The sequence below is a fragment of the Seriola lalandi genome, unplaced genomic scaffold (assembly GCF_002814215.2).
Source record: "Seriola lalandi dorsalis isolate HSWRI2012SDOR001 ecotype SW California unplaced genomic scaffold, Sedor1 jcf7180002052459, whole genome shotgun sequence".
Taxonomy (NCBI): domain Eukaryota; kingdom Metazoa; phylum Chordata; class Actinopteri; order Carangiformes; family Carangidae; genus Seriola; species Seriola lalandi.
The window spans coordinates 166156-183203 of record NW_019523012.1 but is presented as its reverse complement, the minus strand read 5'-3'; the positions used below and the strand labels follow the sequence as shown (position 1 = coordinate 183203).

Here is a 17048-nt window from a genome sequence, read left to right as displayed (position 1 = left end):
CTGACCGAAGTTCAAAAGCACACCCACCACCACCACCTCTTAAACAAACTAATTAAGCAGTAAGAAAGTAGAAAATGGTTCCACTGACGACGGTTTTCTACAACTAGAAACGTTGATGATTTCAGAACCACGGACAAAATGCTTTATGCCTCCATAATATTGTGGTGGTCACAGAAAAGTCACAGGTCAATATCTCAGAAACTGGGCGACTGCATGGTGAGATACTGCTAGTGGTGAGAAAATGTTTTTTAATAATGTGGGTGAATAACCCCTTACTGATGATCTTTCTCTCATCTGTGGATAGCTGGGGTGTGTGTGTGTGTGTGTGTGTGTGTGTGTGTGTGTGTGTGTGTGTGATTGTGCTCAAACAAACAGAGATGTCCATCGTCCACAACTGACGCAATAGGCAGATGATGTCAGAGGAACAGCAACAACAGTTGTAAACACTTGTAAAAAAGTAAAGCACTACTTTTTCATCAGAATGAACTTGCAGGAAATACTTTTAACTGTAGCTTTTTTTTTCTCCCACAATGTATGTGTGTGTATGTGAGAATGTGTGTATTGAGGAGTCAGCAGAGATGAGTGGTGAGCTGTACAGGACACTGCGTTACATTGGGAAACCTGAGAAATTTCCATCTCAGAGGGGTGGGAACCTTGAAAAGGGAGCACAGGTTCCCCCTGAGCGGGCGAGAAACTGACCACATGCTTCTCCAGTCTACGCTCTCATCACATCTGCCTGTCACACTGCCGGGGCCGCCATACTCGTCTGTACAATGTGAGTATACTCTCTCTCTCTCTCTCTTTATATATATGTATATATATACACACACACACACACGCACGCACACACACACGCAGGTGCATAGGCATAGAGTAACACCACACTAATACTACATTATATATATATATATATATATATATATACACACACACGCACACACACATATATATCCACACACACACACACATACATACAAACAAACAATCACGTTATTAGTATTACTTGTATTTACTATATAGTATATAAATATATATATATATAAAATACTAATACAATTTTATATATTTATATACATAGACATTTACTGTATATTCATAAACACAAAATACTTTTATGTTCATAATATTGCTATTTTTGAATATATTTTTGCTTATATAGGGTTAGGGTGCTGCTTATATTTTTTAGCTTGATCACAGACTGTATGTGGGTATTTTCAGTTCATTTATAGTATAGAAAATACTGATGTACATCTGTCTATAATATCACATAATCTCTCCATAATTAATAAATACAGTCATATATAGTTTTTTTTAAACATATATATATATATATATATATTTTTTTTTTTTTTTTCATCACAAAATCTCAATATAATATTTATATTCGATTCAAATGCGGCTGAAGTACTGCAACGATGACCACTGAACTGGATCATTATTGGTCTCTCTCTTATAGACAGAAACTGAATTACATTCCTAGAAACAGTATAATATGTGTATTATGCAATTGGCAAACCATTAGATATGACGTATTAAGCTTAGGTGGGAGTTTTTGCTTTAATTGGTACCATCCTTGGGCCAAAATGTACATTAAATCCCACATAATACCACGCTTCATGCATTGTGACTCATGTCTATTGATGTTCATTTACAGCAATAGCACTCCCACAGATTTTATGAATGAGATCGCCCTTTGATGACATACTGAAACAAAAGATTTTCTCAGGGAAAAAATGTATCACTTGTGTGCGTCTGTGCAGGCGCGCAAGTGTGTGTGTGTGTGTGTGTGCGCATGCGAATGGGTGAGAGCGAGAGAGATATTGTTGCCTGCTGTCAGCTGATCCTGTAATCACAGGCGAGGAAACAGAAGCAGAAGTGAAATCAGCTAGTTTCCATGGAAATGATGATTTAACTCTGCGGCAAAAATTCTCTGCACGAACTCGAGAGTTTACCTTCCTGTCTGACAGAGACCCAGCTACAACTGAGGAAGAATAGAATAGAATAGAATAGAATAGAATAGAATAGAATAGAATAGTGAGGAGTATAAATGAACTTTGATAAAATACATTATGGAATATAATAATATAATGATGTTAAATCAAGATATGTAGAATGTAAAATGTCAGAATAAGAGCTTACTTATTTGTTACTATATGTATTTAAACAGAAATCAAATGTAGTACAACAGTCCTAATTAGATTTGATAATGCTCATGAACAGAATTTATTTTCAAATTGGATATATAATCTATAACATTAAATGCCCAGATCTTCAATCAGCAAAATACATTGGTGAAACCTGCTGCTAAAATTTATAGACACATATTTAATAGTGGAGCTAACACCAGACAACTATTCTAATTATTCTATTTCATTTATTTATTTTTTCTGAAACCATTCAGACAGAAGTCTTTAGTTATATTTTTTATTCTACTGTTGCTTTTATTTATTAAATTTTGCTGACCTCTAGTGCGAGTGGCCTTTATCCATTTAATGTGACTCATCTTATTGGTAAACCACTTGTGGTTAAATCTGGCTGCTCAGTGGGGGCGGGATGAATGGGAGTGCCAGATGACACCTTGTGATGTCAGAAGGTTCACAATCTACATAAGAGTTTAAATAAAAGCTAAATGTCAATGAACCTTTAAGCCACTTGAGTAAACGACATTGGCAAATCGCTTTTGTCAATATTTTGTTTTTTCTCCATTAGTGGCACTTATGTTATCTTTACTGTAATCGTTATCTCGCTCGTTTGCTCTTCTGTAGTATTAAACCCAATTATTTTCACTGGAAGCTGAAAGCTGTCTCAGACGGTGCACTAGTTAGACGTCACTTCACATTTTGTCAGTGGATCTTTTATTTCAGATTTTTGTCCCCCTGCAGACTGCTATCATGGTTCGCTTGGCACTGATGTTAGGTCTGGTCATCATTGAACACGTTTATGGAAGACCTCCATTACCTCCTCTGCCTATGGAAGGTGAGCATGCTGTATATATTATGTAGCTACACAAACTGTATATCATACGCAAATAAAAACTGACCAAATTCTGTCCTTTGAAACTGTATAAAAATCACACTTGAAGGCCTCCTAAGCACAGTGTATTTATCTGCATATTGTATATATACAGTATGTCTGAGACCACTTCCCTATAAATACACAGTATATACTTTTAATGTAGTACAATAATGACGTGTTAACAGTTAAGCTCACCTTAACCAGTGAAATGGACCAATATAATGCAGCATAATTCCTTTGGACACAGGCAACATGAAGAATCAGAAATGAAGCAGGGGCCTGCCACAGACTAAAAAAACTCAGCTTCTTGGTATTAACATTTTCTGCAAGTGGAAGGGAAAGCAACTATTTCACTCATGGTTTATCAGGCTCATTCATTTAGCATAACAATATGTTAGTATAAGTGTAATAATGAAGTTTCTGGGTTCTCCCCTGCAGACGGCTGCCACCAGGTGTCTCCAGAGGTGCCGCTATTCAGAGCGGATGGCGATGCCGTGATCCTCTCTTTCCCTGTTTTCAAGAGACAGCTCACACTACGCAACATCGCCCCCCCAACAGCGAGGTACCTTATCACCAAGGACAACGGGACAGAGGGTGAGGCCTTTGAGAGCAATGGGCGTGTCCAGCAGCATGATGAACAGCTGTGGTTTCTCCCGGGTCAGGCTTCAGACTCAGGGGTTTACAACTGCACCTACAGGTATCCATTGAAACACTTCTCACGTATTTTCATCCCTCACCTGTTCTGCCATTTTCTTTGTGCTCTACTGAACATCATTTGCAAATGGTGACTGAACAAACTTTACAGTCTTGCAACTAACAAATGACTAGACAACTTATTTCAACAGCTGGTGGTTTTTCCCATGTGATATATGTCATTTCTCTGGAAACTATATTCAATATTCTTTTTATCTCCAAGACATAATAATGCAATGAGACGGGGAACCATAATTCAAATCAATGAGTAATTTATAACAAAAATATGTATAAACAGCTTTTTTGACAGTATTTGACATTTTTAATACTAATTTTGATGTTCAGACTTAAAAAAATATAAAATGCAACAAATCTCTCTTTTGTGTCCTTCTCTTAATTTCTAGAAGGTTGTGTTTTCTCTTGCCTCCCTCCTTAGACAGGTTAAGGTCAGAGCGTGCTACAAAACAAATCTCTGAAACTAGCAGATTTGATATTTTTGCTTAGAAGGAACGTCAGATGTAGATCCAAATTATATCCTTACTTGCTACACCTTCTTGCGAACCACAATTTAAAATTTCTGTCCTCACTTTTCTCTCCAGAAATGAAACCTACTGTGTAACCGGGAGCATCAGGCTATATGTGTACGAGTCCAGCTCATCAGACATAAAGAAACTGTACCATCCAATCTCAGTCATAGTGGGAGAGAAGCTGATGTACAGATGTCCCTCTCTAAGTAACTTCAACAAGACGGACAGACTGATTGAGTGGTACAAGGTGAGAGGAATTAATACTTTTTATCCTGGATGTTGATCAGCATCAATAGTTCAATGACTAATTGGTCAGTTGCTGAGACTTTAATCTTTTAAAACTCATTTTTTGACTTTTGTGATTTCTACAAAAGGCTGACTGGTCTCCAGTCTGTTTTGAACCAGAACATTGTTACAAAAAGAGTATGTTTTTTTTTTGTTTTGTTTTGTTTAACTGAGCCTTAAAATTCAAATCAGTTGCTAATACAAATCAGCTTGTTAACTTAATTTAGAGCAGCAATGTATTCTTATTTTCAAGATATGGACACTCACTTTTGAAAATGATTGAAGACAAGTTTGTATACTTGTTTTGTTTTAAGACCTTTAAGACTTAAAAAGATGAATTAATGGACAAAAATGACTTACTATCAATTTTATTAGCGCCAGTTATGCAACAATTTGGAGTATGAGAGGCCCCAGCTAGATCAAACCCTCAAGAGTTTCAGTGTTAGTGCCTTGCTCCTTCCCTGTGAGTGACGCAGTATGTATTTCCCTGACAGGACTCCAGCACCACTGCCATTCAAAGAGGCAGAGTGAGCTCCTCCAGCCGGGAAAGTGGTAAGCTAATTATCCCTGCTGTGAAGCGATCCCATGCAGGTGTCTACACCTGTCAGCTCAGCACGCTCATCAACGGCCAGCAGTACAAAGTCAGCAGAACTATCCAGCTCGAAGTTGAAGGTAGGTGATGTGTGATGTCACAACACTTGTCATTTCTCTTATTTACAATGCCACTGAGGAGTGTAGGCGAAATCAGAGTCGTTTTAATTTTCTGTTGCAAAATACTCCTATAAATGATGGTTGGCATTATTGAATAATATTCATTATTATTGCCAGTATGTGCGTGCAATGCTTGATGAAGCACAGTGCTGCAGATCAGGCTGTGAAGTCCTACTGGTTTTGCTAGTCATGTTTTATTTCTGCTCTATTTGATAATAAAAATGTTAAATTGTTGATCTGAGGAAAAGTAAATTTAGATTCATTTTCAAAAATCCACAAATTGAGTCAGTATGACAAAACATCTACTATATATTACTTTAATTATAGGATCTTGAGTAATAATCTTGAGGAGATGTCAGTTTTTTTAGCATGCTCTGCCCTCTAGTGGCCTAATAGCTGCAACACACTGACTTAGCTCAGCCGAAAGGGACCAGACAACTCAATCCACACATAACACAAAAAAACACTGTTAATTGGCATGAATTGTTATTATTGTGTGAAATAAGTCATTGTTGCTGTCATTTGACGAGTTGTTGTGGGTATGTGTCTATTTGTGTCTACCAGATCTATACCCTGAAGTCACCACTGTGCCTGACCTCTCTATGACCTCTGACCCAGAGCTTATCAGCAGCAGCTACGACATTGTTCACAGTGAGTTTTTTGGAGCTGTGTTCATTATTTATTTTTCTTTGTGTGGACATTTGTTAACATTGATGCTACTGCTCCTAGATTGTTTACATTTTACTTTTTAATTCCTACTGTTTGCGTCTATTTATCAAATGTTGTTTTTATTTATGTTTTAGCTCCAATAATTCACCCACCTGTTATCATCTCGCCACGGAATGGGTCCATTTTTGAAACTTCACATGGTAAGTGATAAAAATGTTGGGTTTTTTTCTCATATGAAATTTCATGCTTACATGCAAAAAAACATTAATGAATAAACAGAATGTTCAGTTTCAACAAATGTCCAATGTCAATTCACTTCTGACTTCATTTAGGTTCAGGATTGGAGCTGCTTTGCAAGGTGCTCACTGAATGTCAAATGGCAGATTCAACTATGATCACATGGCTGGTCAATGGCCGATCAGTGGAGTCATCATACCTCGATGGGCGGGCTCTGCAGGGGGGAAGGAGGTAATTGTGGATTTGTTTTAGATAAATATATCCTCTCAGTATTGAAACCTGAGGTCAAAACAAGAACTTTACAAGTGTGAAGCAATATGTTGCCACCCACAAAAAGAACAAGAGCAACTTTCCAACTAGGAAATAATGCAGTTTGGAGCCCACAGGTAGCAGAGAAACATGACCACTTGACTTTATAACAGATTGAAATCTACATTAAAACTGGAAAATTTCACACAAGAATTGTAAGAATTAATTGCTTTTATACACGATGAGTGTGATGTTGCTGCAGCCATCGCACCGTGTTATTTTTAAATACTTTTTATGATTTATGAATAGCCTAAGATGTGGCTTTCATTCTGTAAATAGGGGAGTATTATTGTATAAACATCTTGCCTAGTTTAACCCTTTAGGTACATCAGACAGATGCTTGCAATGTTACCAACCCAAATCATAGCATGTTATCAGATAGCTGTGTCTGTCTCAACGTTTCCAGGGTAACCAAGGTGTCCGAAAGCTGCCACATTGAGCTGATGCTAGTTGTTGTAGCGATGACAGATGAAGACATGAAGACGGAGATGAAGTGTGTCACTCAGAACGAAGGAGGAAGACAGGAAGTTGTCACACAGCTTCAACTAGAGGGTAAGTCGTGTGTTTTTGTGTTGAATGTGTTAATGAGAGAGCCCTAACGAAACACTTGTTACATTTTCTAAGATGTCAATCAATAACTTAGTCCAAGATCTAACACGGGGCATCACTTTGTGTTACAATACGACAAAAACAACAGAAACAACTGAAGGAATAACGTTAATGTTCGTTAAGCTAAAGACAATAAATCAACCTTTAAATGTTAAGTTAAACTTGTTGTTCAAAGCTGCAACTTTTTCAGCATTAGAGAAACATAGTTCACAGTAGTTCATGAGGCAAGCTCAATCAATCATGGCTCCTTCTAAGCATAAGAATGATACGAAATTAGACCCTACGCTGTTATGGCTGTTTGTCATGTTCACAGTCAATGGAAAATTTGGACATGAAGAAACAGTGTCAGGAATTTGTTAAAGATAAAAAAGGTTTTGATTAATTTTAGAATCAGTAGGTTAAGAGGGATTTTATTTTATCTTATGTTACCGTTTCTTACTGCATTTGTTTCTTCTATAGTTAAATTGCATTGTATGTTTTGTTAATGTGCAAACCTTTCTCAAACCATTCTCATTTGTTTAACATTTCTTTGTGCAAGCTTTTTTTCCACAACATTTTAACGAGTTATGCCAAAATCTGCCATTTCAAAAAGTGGTGGGGACACGTCTCTAGTGTCCCCACTGTAAATGACGTCTATGCAGTGGAATTATTCTTTGCAGCAATACAGACAACCACTGGCCTCTACTGCATATCTAAACATTCTTTACCTTTATCTCTGTTTTTGCAGACTCCACATCTACATGGCTGGTGGTAGCTGCAGTGGCTGTATCCTGCTTCCTGACAGTGGTGTCCTTCTTCCTCTATGTCCTCTTCAAACCTCAAAGGAAAAAGAAAATGGATTACATTCTGGCTCGTCAGAGCAGCACCATCTATAGCTCTGCTAGTGAACAAATTTCCTCCACAGACAGAGACTTTCTTTAACGTGTTTGCTGTTATATCAATTTAGTCTTTCATGCATTGCAGGGCATGTGATGTTGTGGCACCACCACATTGTGTTTTTGATAAACTGTCCTTTTACAGGGATTCAGTGTTTTTAAAACAGTAGCTGCAGTCACTTTTTGATTCAGTATGCGCTCATGTGGCCATTGCAGAGGCTTTCTTTCATGCATCTATCTAGTATCGGTGTGGCAGAAATGTCCTGCTGAGGTGTAATACAGAATAACCAAACTGACGCTTCACAGAAGTTCAGCATGCAAGTTCAGTGCATGCTTCTACCATGGAGAAACATCTGTATATACATGTATACAGCATACAACTTTATGTGAAGTCATTCCAATCGTTTATTTTGTTCTAACACTCCATTAAAAATACACTCAGGGGCAACTTTTTTAGTGACACGTGAAAAATGTAATGCAATCCAATACAACAGGTCAGCCATGAATTCTACCTTTTACAAAGATTATAATGTCCATCTTTGATTGACACTGTGAGATAGGTATTATTTAACCATGTTTTTATTACTGAGGTTATAGTTTGCAGTTGAAAAACATCTAAAACACCAACAGTTTGAATGCAGTCCAATCCAACACCAAACTATATGTATATGTGTTTTAAAATATAATAAATGTTCTCAGGGAAGCATCTTGTGAAGTAGAAAAGTGTTAAGTCCATTTGCTGATCATATCTGCACATTTACATGGCAAATCGGAAAGTGGTTTGAGAAACTACTGTGTGTTGATGTGTATGCTTGATTGAATGTACCATGTTTAATGTTATGATCCTATAACAGATGTGTTGCATTACTGCTCCATTAAAAGTTTGGTTTAAATGTTCTGGTGACTATTTTAACCAATGCATAATTTTATGGTGGTTATTGCACATAAGACATTATTAACATTCCTCTAAAACACAGACCGTGAGGGGCACGAGAAAACAAGGAAAGATAAGGTGAGAGAGCGTTAAACATGTACTGTAATAACTACTCCTATTCCACAAATATAAAAGTGGCTTCACTTTCTATGGTGCAATTTCCAGAGAAGAAACATCAATCATCAGTGCAGTATGATAAGGTCACTCTAAAAACATATTCTTGAGATCACAAAGGCCTATAGAAACCCATCCATCCATCCACCCACCCACATCCTTTTTAGGGTTGTGTGAGACTGGTGTGCCCTCAGCGAAAGGCAGATATAGACAGTCAAACACATTCACATCAACATGTAATGTGGAGTTTCTACCTTACCTATCGTTGGACTGTGAGAGGAAACAGGGACACTCAGAGGAATCCCATGCAGACACAGAGAGAACATGTAAACTCCAAACAGAAAGGCCTTCACCCAACCTCTGAGCCACCTTGCCAACCTGCACACAAACAGAAACATGTACTGTATATTACTCATATGGAACTTTGAAGTTGACAATGATGAAGATTATGATAAAAACATAAACTTAAATAAACATATATTTAAACATAAAGAGGAATTCTTTATAGAACAGTTTCATGGTTAAAAGTGATAACTTACATTGATATTTTTTACAAATCTGCCTCAGGCGTGTAACAACACGGGTTCACACACAGAAAAGTCCAAAGCCAAATTAATCTATTTAAATAATCAGTGAAATAATATGGAGGGTGAATGATATGGATGTTTTCAGTAGTCAAGTTGCTTCTCTGTGCAGCCACAAGAGGTCTCACCATGACAGTGTTTTAAATGTAGCCTCCAATGACTCATTAAAGTAAACCTTATGGGAGACAGCTGCATACTGCAGGTTGGGTTAAACTAGTGCTAAAGTAGATTAATCCGATAGAGCAGGATAAGACACAGGGGAGATTGTTAACAACAATATATCTGTATAAATTAACTTGTCTCCTTTGGAAAAAAACAAATGCTCTAAATGCTGTGTAAGAGATCTGTGTATAGTGTGAATCACATGAGCAAGGGGATCCAAGCTGTTCTCGTTCCAGTTATTGCGCAACAGAGTATAGTACGTCTGACCTTAGACCTGCCATGCCAACCAAGCTGGATTTTGCTGGGACAAGCATTGGTCCCCCTGGTCACCAAACACGATAGCTACTTTGAGACAATTTTTTGTTTTGTGACATGGTGTATTCACATGCTGGAAGTAACAAGTAGAAGATGGTAAATTGTGACCATAAAGGTCTGCAACATGGTCAGCAACAATACTCTGAGGCATTCAAACCATGATTGATTGGTATTAACCGAAGTGTGCCAAGAAAACATTCCCAACACCATTATAGCACCACCACCTGCCTGGACACAAGGCAGGTTGGTAATCCAATCCAAAATCTGACCCTACCATCTGCTGCCTCAGCAGAAATCCAGTTTCATCAAACCAGGCTACGTTTTTTCTAGACGTCAACTGTCCAGATTTGGGTGAGCCTGAGCCCACCGCAGCCTCATGTTTCTGTTCTCGGTAGACAGGAAGTAGAACCTGACATGGTTTTCTGCTGCTGTGGCCCATCTGCCTCATGTTTCAAAATGCTGTGTATTTAGAGATTCTTGTCTGCTTACCACAAATGTAAAGAGTGGTCATCTGAGTTACTGTAACCTTTCCATTAGGTCCAACAAATCTCATTCTCCTCCAATCTCTCATCAACAAGGTGTTTCCGTCCACAGATCTGCCGTTTACCGGATGTTTTTTGTTTTTGGCACCATTCTCAGTAAACTAGAGACTGTTGTGTGTAAAAATCTCAGATCAGCAGTTTCAGAAATACTCAAACCAGCCTGTCTGGCACCAACAATCATGCCACAAACAAAGTCCCCACTCTGATCTTTGATGTGAGGATTAACTGAAGCTCCTGGCCTGTATCTGCATGATGTTATGTGTTGTCCTACTGCCACACGAATGACTGGATGATTTGATTGAATAAATAATTGCATGAATAAGCAGGTGTGCACATTTTCCTAATAAAAGTGTTCAGTGAGTCTGTTTAATGTTGTGGTAAAACATCAGCTTTAATGTGATTAATGCTGGTAATCCCACTGAGGCCACATCATACATAATTTACAACCTGAAATTCGCCTACACAAAATCATAGGAGGAAAGGGAACCAATACCACCCACTATTAGAGAAAAATACCCAAGTTAGTTCATATTTGCACAAATATCTATTAAAGCATAATCATAGTGTAGTTTAAATATTGTACTGTATATAAGCTTTAAAAGGTCCCATATTGTAGAGAGTGAGAGTTTTTATTATAAAGCAGGTCTAAGTGCTATATAAATAATGTGAAACTAAAAAAGTGAGTAATCTGTGTGCAAAAAGCACACAGCACATATTCAAAAAACTGTCTTAAAACGAGCAGTCAGGACTTTGACTTTGTGATAGCACAACAAAAATGTCACCACCCCTCAGCTATCTCCCCAGCACGGCACACCTGGACCCAGGGTCCAACCCTGCAGGATCTGATTTCTCTCTAGTTTTTACCTGAAATCTTCTATATTTTCATTCAATCATTCAGAAAATCTGTTGTTGCTAAAGCTCTAGGGAGAAGCCCAAAAGAGACACCAGAAAAGTTTAAAATGTGGGACCTTTAAAATGTGATGTTTTGTATATCACTATAGCAAAACCTTGACTGACTTGAACTAGCACAGTAACTGTAGTAACTGTACAAGTTTGAGAACAAGAGTTAGCAAATTTCCCGCAAAAGGGTTTACAGTGTTCATTCACAGATTGACAGGAAAGACTGAGCAGGAATGTTCACTTGGAATTGAGCAGTACTCAGGCTGGGCATCCGTCCAGTTCCAAAGCATTACGCAGCTTTTTGTCAGTGGCTTCTAAACAAATAATCTGAAATATCAGAATGTTTGTCATCTGTGTTTGAGGGTGATAGATAGAGCGAGGGAGGCAGAGAGGGGAAAGAAGAGGCAGAGAGAAGAAGGGAGACGGACTTTTATAAATATAAGGTAGTGTGAAATTTGGCTTAAAGAGGAAAGAAAACTGTTTTTGCTGTTTTTTTCTGTGTTTCAAAGCCTTTTGTGACCTGTCAGTGTCCTTGGACAGAAGTGATCCAGTAAGTTGTCAGTTTCTGTTCTGTTTCAGGCTGTTGTTGCAGCCTTTTCTCCTGTAGCATTTTCAGTCTGGCTTGTGGTACATGTTCATTTCTGACTGTTGTTTATGTTTGTGTTTTTCAGCCATGGGTCTGAGTTCAACATTAGGAAGTCTTCTGATTTTCATCGGGTTATATGGGATCTGTACAGGATTTGAGCATGGTGAGCTGAGTCACACTTTTCTCATAACTACACAGACCTAAATAAATACTACTATAACTCTGAACACACACACACACACACACACACACACATATATATATATATACACACACAGGAGTTTTGTCACACTATTTTCGGGGTTTCTTGGAAAACGCGAAGTCTGCCAGGCTGCTATTGTAATCAAAGTGCACATGAGAAGATGCAGCGTGTTTAGTGCTACAAGTCAGGCATCTGTGCAGCTATACATCCCTGAGCTACTAGTCGAATGCTGGAGAAGAAAATTCAACAAGAAGGAATGGTCTGATGCAGTAAAAATATATGCAGGAGCAAATATAAGCATACTAAGCATAAGAAAAGACCCTAAAATTAACCTCTCAAGACCTACTTAAAATTTCCTATAAAGTCACTTTAAAGAAAGGTGAAGCAAACCGTTTTTTTGGTCATGAAAACTTCTAATGAAATTGCCTAGCCTTGCCTGCCAAACAATTATTTCTTGCTGGAAAAATCTCAGATTTGACATTGAAAAGTTTGCTCAGAGCTCCATCTACTGTATGGCTGAATAAATGACAAATCCATTCTCCACTGATGTGTTTATTCCAGAGAACTGTACCAACTACAAGACCCAGTTTGAGAGGGTTCTCTCGGTTCCTGGGGACATGGCTATGCTGAACAGCACCTTAGTATCTCCAGACGTCTTTAACATCACAACTGTCCCATACAGCATCACCTGGTATGACCCAAAGACAGGTCAATTAATGAGCAACCAGACCGGTCGAACCCTTGTGCATGGAGAGACTCTGTGGTTTCTTAACGCAACGCTGGAGGACAGTGGGGATTATGTGACCATACTGAGGTACGGTCACTGATTTTGTGTGTCTGTCTACACTTTATTAATTTTTGTTCACTGGGTCTGTCACTTTTTAATCAAATTTTGAAAAAGCAATACCATTTGAAATAGTTTGCCTCATGGTCCACCAAAGGGTGTGATCAGCTTGATCATTCCATCATTTCCATCCAAATTTTTGCGATATGTTTTAACCGAATTTTCAGCAAGTCCGCAAAAGAAAATGTAATTCCCTCATCCTGAAGTCTATTGGTTTTTTGAATTAGTTTTTGGTTAGATGACTAATATTAGATCTGAGGTTAACATACGTTCAAGACACTTTCACATTTTACTCTGCGACATAAAATACATGAGCAAATTCCTGTCATGATCTCTTTAATCTCTTCAAAAGGGCCAGTTGCTAACAAGTGGCTAAATGAGACTACAGAGGTTGTCAGGGACGTTAAACATCATCACGCTGAAGACAAAAACCAATCTACTATTAAAAAATAAGTGGACAACCTCGACTGACTGAAAGATTTGTATGCAATGATATGCAGCACATTGGGAATGGGAACTGAAAAGTTTGATAGGGGGGTGTTGTCCTTAACCTGACAAGCATTTGATTCATCTGCTCATTGCTTATTCGATGTAAAATTTGAAAAAAAGTTCTCAATCATTTTCCAACAGAACTCCTTTTCACTGCTACATGCAGGCCACCAGTCTTGTAGTGGAACCACCAGTTGCTGGAGAGTGTGGAAGCCCAAGGAAAGTTTTTCAATCACTTACACTTGGAGTCGCCGACACCCTGTCCTGCCCTCTGAAGGACTATATCAATAAACTGGACAGCTACAACATCAGTTCTTCCCTCACGTGGTACAGAGTGAGTTATGGGAAAGTTAAGCAGTGACATAAAATACTCAGTCATTGAGTTTACTCCAGATGTTTTTACTCAGCCAGATCTATATAGACAAATTAACATAACAATTATAGCATGTGTCAGTTTGGCAAATTAAGAACATATATTTTACAATGAGTAAGTAATCTAATATAGATTCAAGTTATACCTACTGCCACTACTTCAACTTCATTTATTTGGAAACTTTCTGGCTGTCTACTTTCCTAAAAAAGTCTCTTTTTGTCTTTATCAAAAGCCTGACCTTTGTGTTTTTCTCTTCCTCATCTAGGGTTGTGAGCCCATAGTGGAGGGGAAAGATGAGTATAGCTACAGGGATAGGACCAAAATATCGATTAAAAAGGTGGAAGAGCAACACAACAGCACCCACACCTGTACTCTGACCTTCACCCTCGGTGGCATCACGGGATCCGTGTCAGAGACAATTAAAGCAGAGGTCACAGGTCAGAATGGAGATAAGTGCTTGAGTGTGCAAGAGAGGGACTGTAGGCCGTTTGTCCTATAGTGGAATAAACTTCAATAGAAAAATGAAGAGGGAGAAATTATTCCCATGACCCTAAACTGATTGACAAGCAACAGTTTGAGGAGCTGTAAGAGAGCTAGTAACTAAGGATGCCATGGTGTGGAAATTATCTCACTAATTCATAACAACAGCTGTAATACCAATTACACTGGATAACTGTTACCTTCAGATGCTGCCACCTTCATCAGACAAAATTTGCAGATTGCCTCATTAATGTTATCAGGTTCCCTTTTGGCATTTAAATATGTAATATTGTCAAGTAGATGCTTTTGCTTTTCGCATTGACACCAAATCCTCCACCATCATCTTGTAAGTCAACTCTCCTCTCGTCACGTGACAATCCTACTTGTAACACTTTGGTGTCATTCCATATGCTGTATATTTCCATGATGAGACAACCTCCACCTCTGTTATTGTACTGTAGTTAATGTTGGCTCTCTTTTCAGATGTGTACGCTATGGTTCCACAAGTGCATGAACCAGCCAATGAAATAATTAAGGCACAGATGGGTGAGTCCTTGTCTGTAACATATTCTGAGAAATATGGTGTTTTACAGTTAAAATGTTTATTGTTGGCTCAGGAATTGTTCACGCAAGTGTACAGTTCAGGTAGAATACTTTGTCATGTGAATTGCTGTATTCTATGTTTTCCTCACAATTGTCAAATCTGACTAAAATAACTATAGCTGTGATAAATTTACAGGATTGTAAAATCCTGTCTCACTGTATTATCAACCACAAAATGGACTTTCTAGATCGCTGAAATTCAACTTTTCACTGATACCTGAAACATTTATCAACACAAACACAGTGCTGTTTTCGGTCTCAACACCCACTCGGGTTTAATGCCCCTTGTGAGCATACATTTGCTGTGTACTAATCTGTTTGAGAAACACTACCTGGAAAATACTGTATTTTGCAACTTTAAATTTAGGGTTATAGATGTTGTCATGTGTTTAGGGTCCAGTTTCACCAAACGGTGCCGTGTGTTTGTGCCGGGTATCGGGGTGCACTTTATTGATGTCATTTGGTCATCCAGAGATTACATTTTCAGTACCGACCCCTCTGACAGAGTCTACACATCAGAACAACGGTCAGTACTTTTACTTGTCCTTCTATTTGCTTTGTTTATCTGCTGCTTTTGGGGGACAACAACTGAATAATAAGTAAAGTTCATGTTGACACTCTTGCTCTAATCAAACACAGTACCATCACATTTGTTGCATTACTTCTCTTTTTTCTTATGAATCTGTTCTCACCAGTTCGTCAATACAGCATAGTCCTAAACCAGGTTTGTGGTTGGAGCGTCTGTTGACGGTTTCTGAGCTGAGGGAAGAAGATTTTCACATCAACTACACTTGTATAGTGTTCAGTTCCCACGGCATGCCTCAGGGATATTTTACTCTGCTACCAGCAGGTAGAAAATAAGAGATAAAGGGGCGTCGTATAGCGTAGTGGTTTAAGCCGGCGCCCCATGTGTAGAGGCTACAGTCCTCGCTGCAGTTGGCCCCGGTTCGAATCCCGCATCGGACGGCCTTTCGCTGCATGTCATTCCCCCTCTCTCTGCCTCCCTGTTTCCTGTCACTCTCCACTGTGCTGTCCATTAAAGGCATTAAAAAAAAAAAAAAAAAAGCCGAAAATAAGAGATAAACCGAGATTAATTAGTCGGCCGATTAACTGTTTGTTTGTTTTTTCACAATCTTAGTTTTCTTTGATAACCTGTTGATATGTTATTCAAAATAATAAGTCGAGTGCATATCTACTTAAGCAAACATACAGAGACAATGTACATTTTTCAAATGTTTGTTCAAGTAAATAATACATTTGTGTTAAATAAATGTTCATTTCAGTTCAGCAATTTTGTTTCTCATTTTTAAGTGACTTTTCTCAGACTTTCAGACACCACTCTATATATAATGACATTTATAAAGTATAATCCCCTATAATTAGAAAATTCAATTCATCAGTGAAGGTAAGACTAAGTTTATTTCCTTGTTGAGTGATGACAAGTACAGGGTATAGGTTGACATGAGGGCATTAGACAGACAAAGAAAGATAAGGTGGCAAAGGGAAAGACAAATGTGTACTGTAATAACAACTCCTATTCCACAAATGCAAAAGTGGTTTCACTTTCTTTGGTACAATTTCCAGAGAAGAAACATCATTCATCATAAATGCAGTACAACAAGGTCACTCTAAAAACATTCTTGATTCTTGAGATCACAAAGGCCCATAGAAACCCATCCATCCATCCACCCACCCAAATCCTTTTCAGGGTTGTGCGTGACTGGCATGCCCCAGTGTGCCCTGAGTGAAAGGCAGATATAGACAGTCAAACACAAAAATAAAGTTTTATGGTTAAAACAGTGATAACTTACATTGATATTTTTACCAACTTAGCTCAGGTTTGTGACAACATAGGTCCACATACCAAGCCAAATGGTTTCATTTAATTACTGAGAAAAACAATATGGAGAGTGAAGAGTAGATGTAGTCAGTAGGGTGAGGCATGTATGGATGAATAAAAGTATGTATAGCCCCTCTCTTGTATCAGGTA

The 17048-nt window shown here is 38.2% G+C and overlaps 2 protein-coding genes across 3 annotated transcripts; both read left to right on the top strand.

The window, feature by feature from the left end:
- The first annotated feature begins 323 nt into the window (after window positions 1-323).
- LOC111650527 (interleukin-1 receptor type 2-like) lies at window positions 324-8827 on the top strand. Its single transcript, XM_023400417.2, has 10 exons — window positions 324-775; window positions 2883-2976; window positions 3454-3712; window positions 4308-4482; window positions 5015-5192; window positions 5796-5882; window positions 6035-6100; window positions 6233-6368; window positions 6853-6998; window positions 7783-8827. Exons 2-10 carry the CDS (start codon window positions 2892-2894, stop codon window positions 7974-7976), a joined length of 1326 nt encoding a protein of 441 aa, XP_023256185.1. The 5' UTR covers window positions 324-775; window positions 2883-2891; the 3' UTR covers window positions 7977-8827.
- Window positions 8828-11789: 2962 nt separating this feature from the next.
- Window positions 11790-16345, top strand: LOC111650537 (interleukin-1 receptor type 2-like). Of its 2 annotated transcripts, none has more exons than XM_087172371.1 (8): window positions 11790-11924; window positions 12153-12230; window positions 12831-13083; window positions 13744-13936; window positions 14241-14412; window positions 14939-15001; window positions 15452-15584; window positions 15754-16345. In XM_087172371.1, exons 2-8 carry the CDS (start codon window positions 12155-12157, stop codon window positions 15917-15919), a joined length of 1056 nt encoding a protein of 351 aa, XP_087028497.1. In that variant the 5' UTR covers window positions 11790-11924; window positions 12153-12154; the 3' UTR covers window positions 15920-16345. The 2 variants fall into 2 exon arrangements, with proteins under 2 accessions (XP_087028497.1, XP_087028496.1); XM_087172370.1 differs by having other exon boundaries at window positions 11826-12031.
- Window positions 16346-17048: the final 703 nt, after the last annotated feature.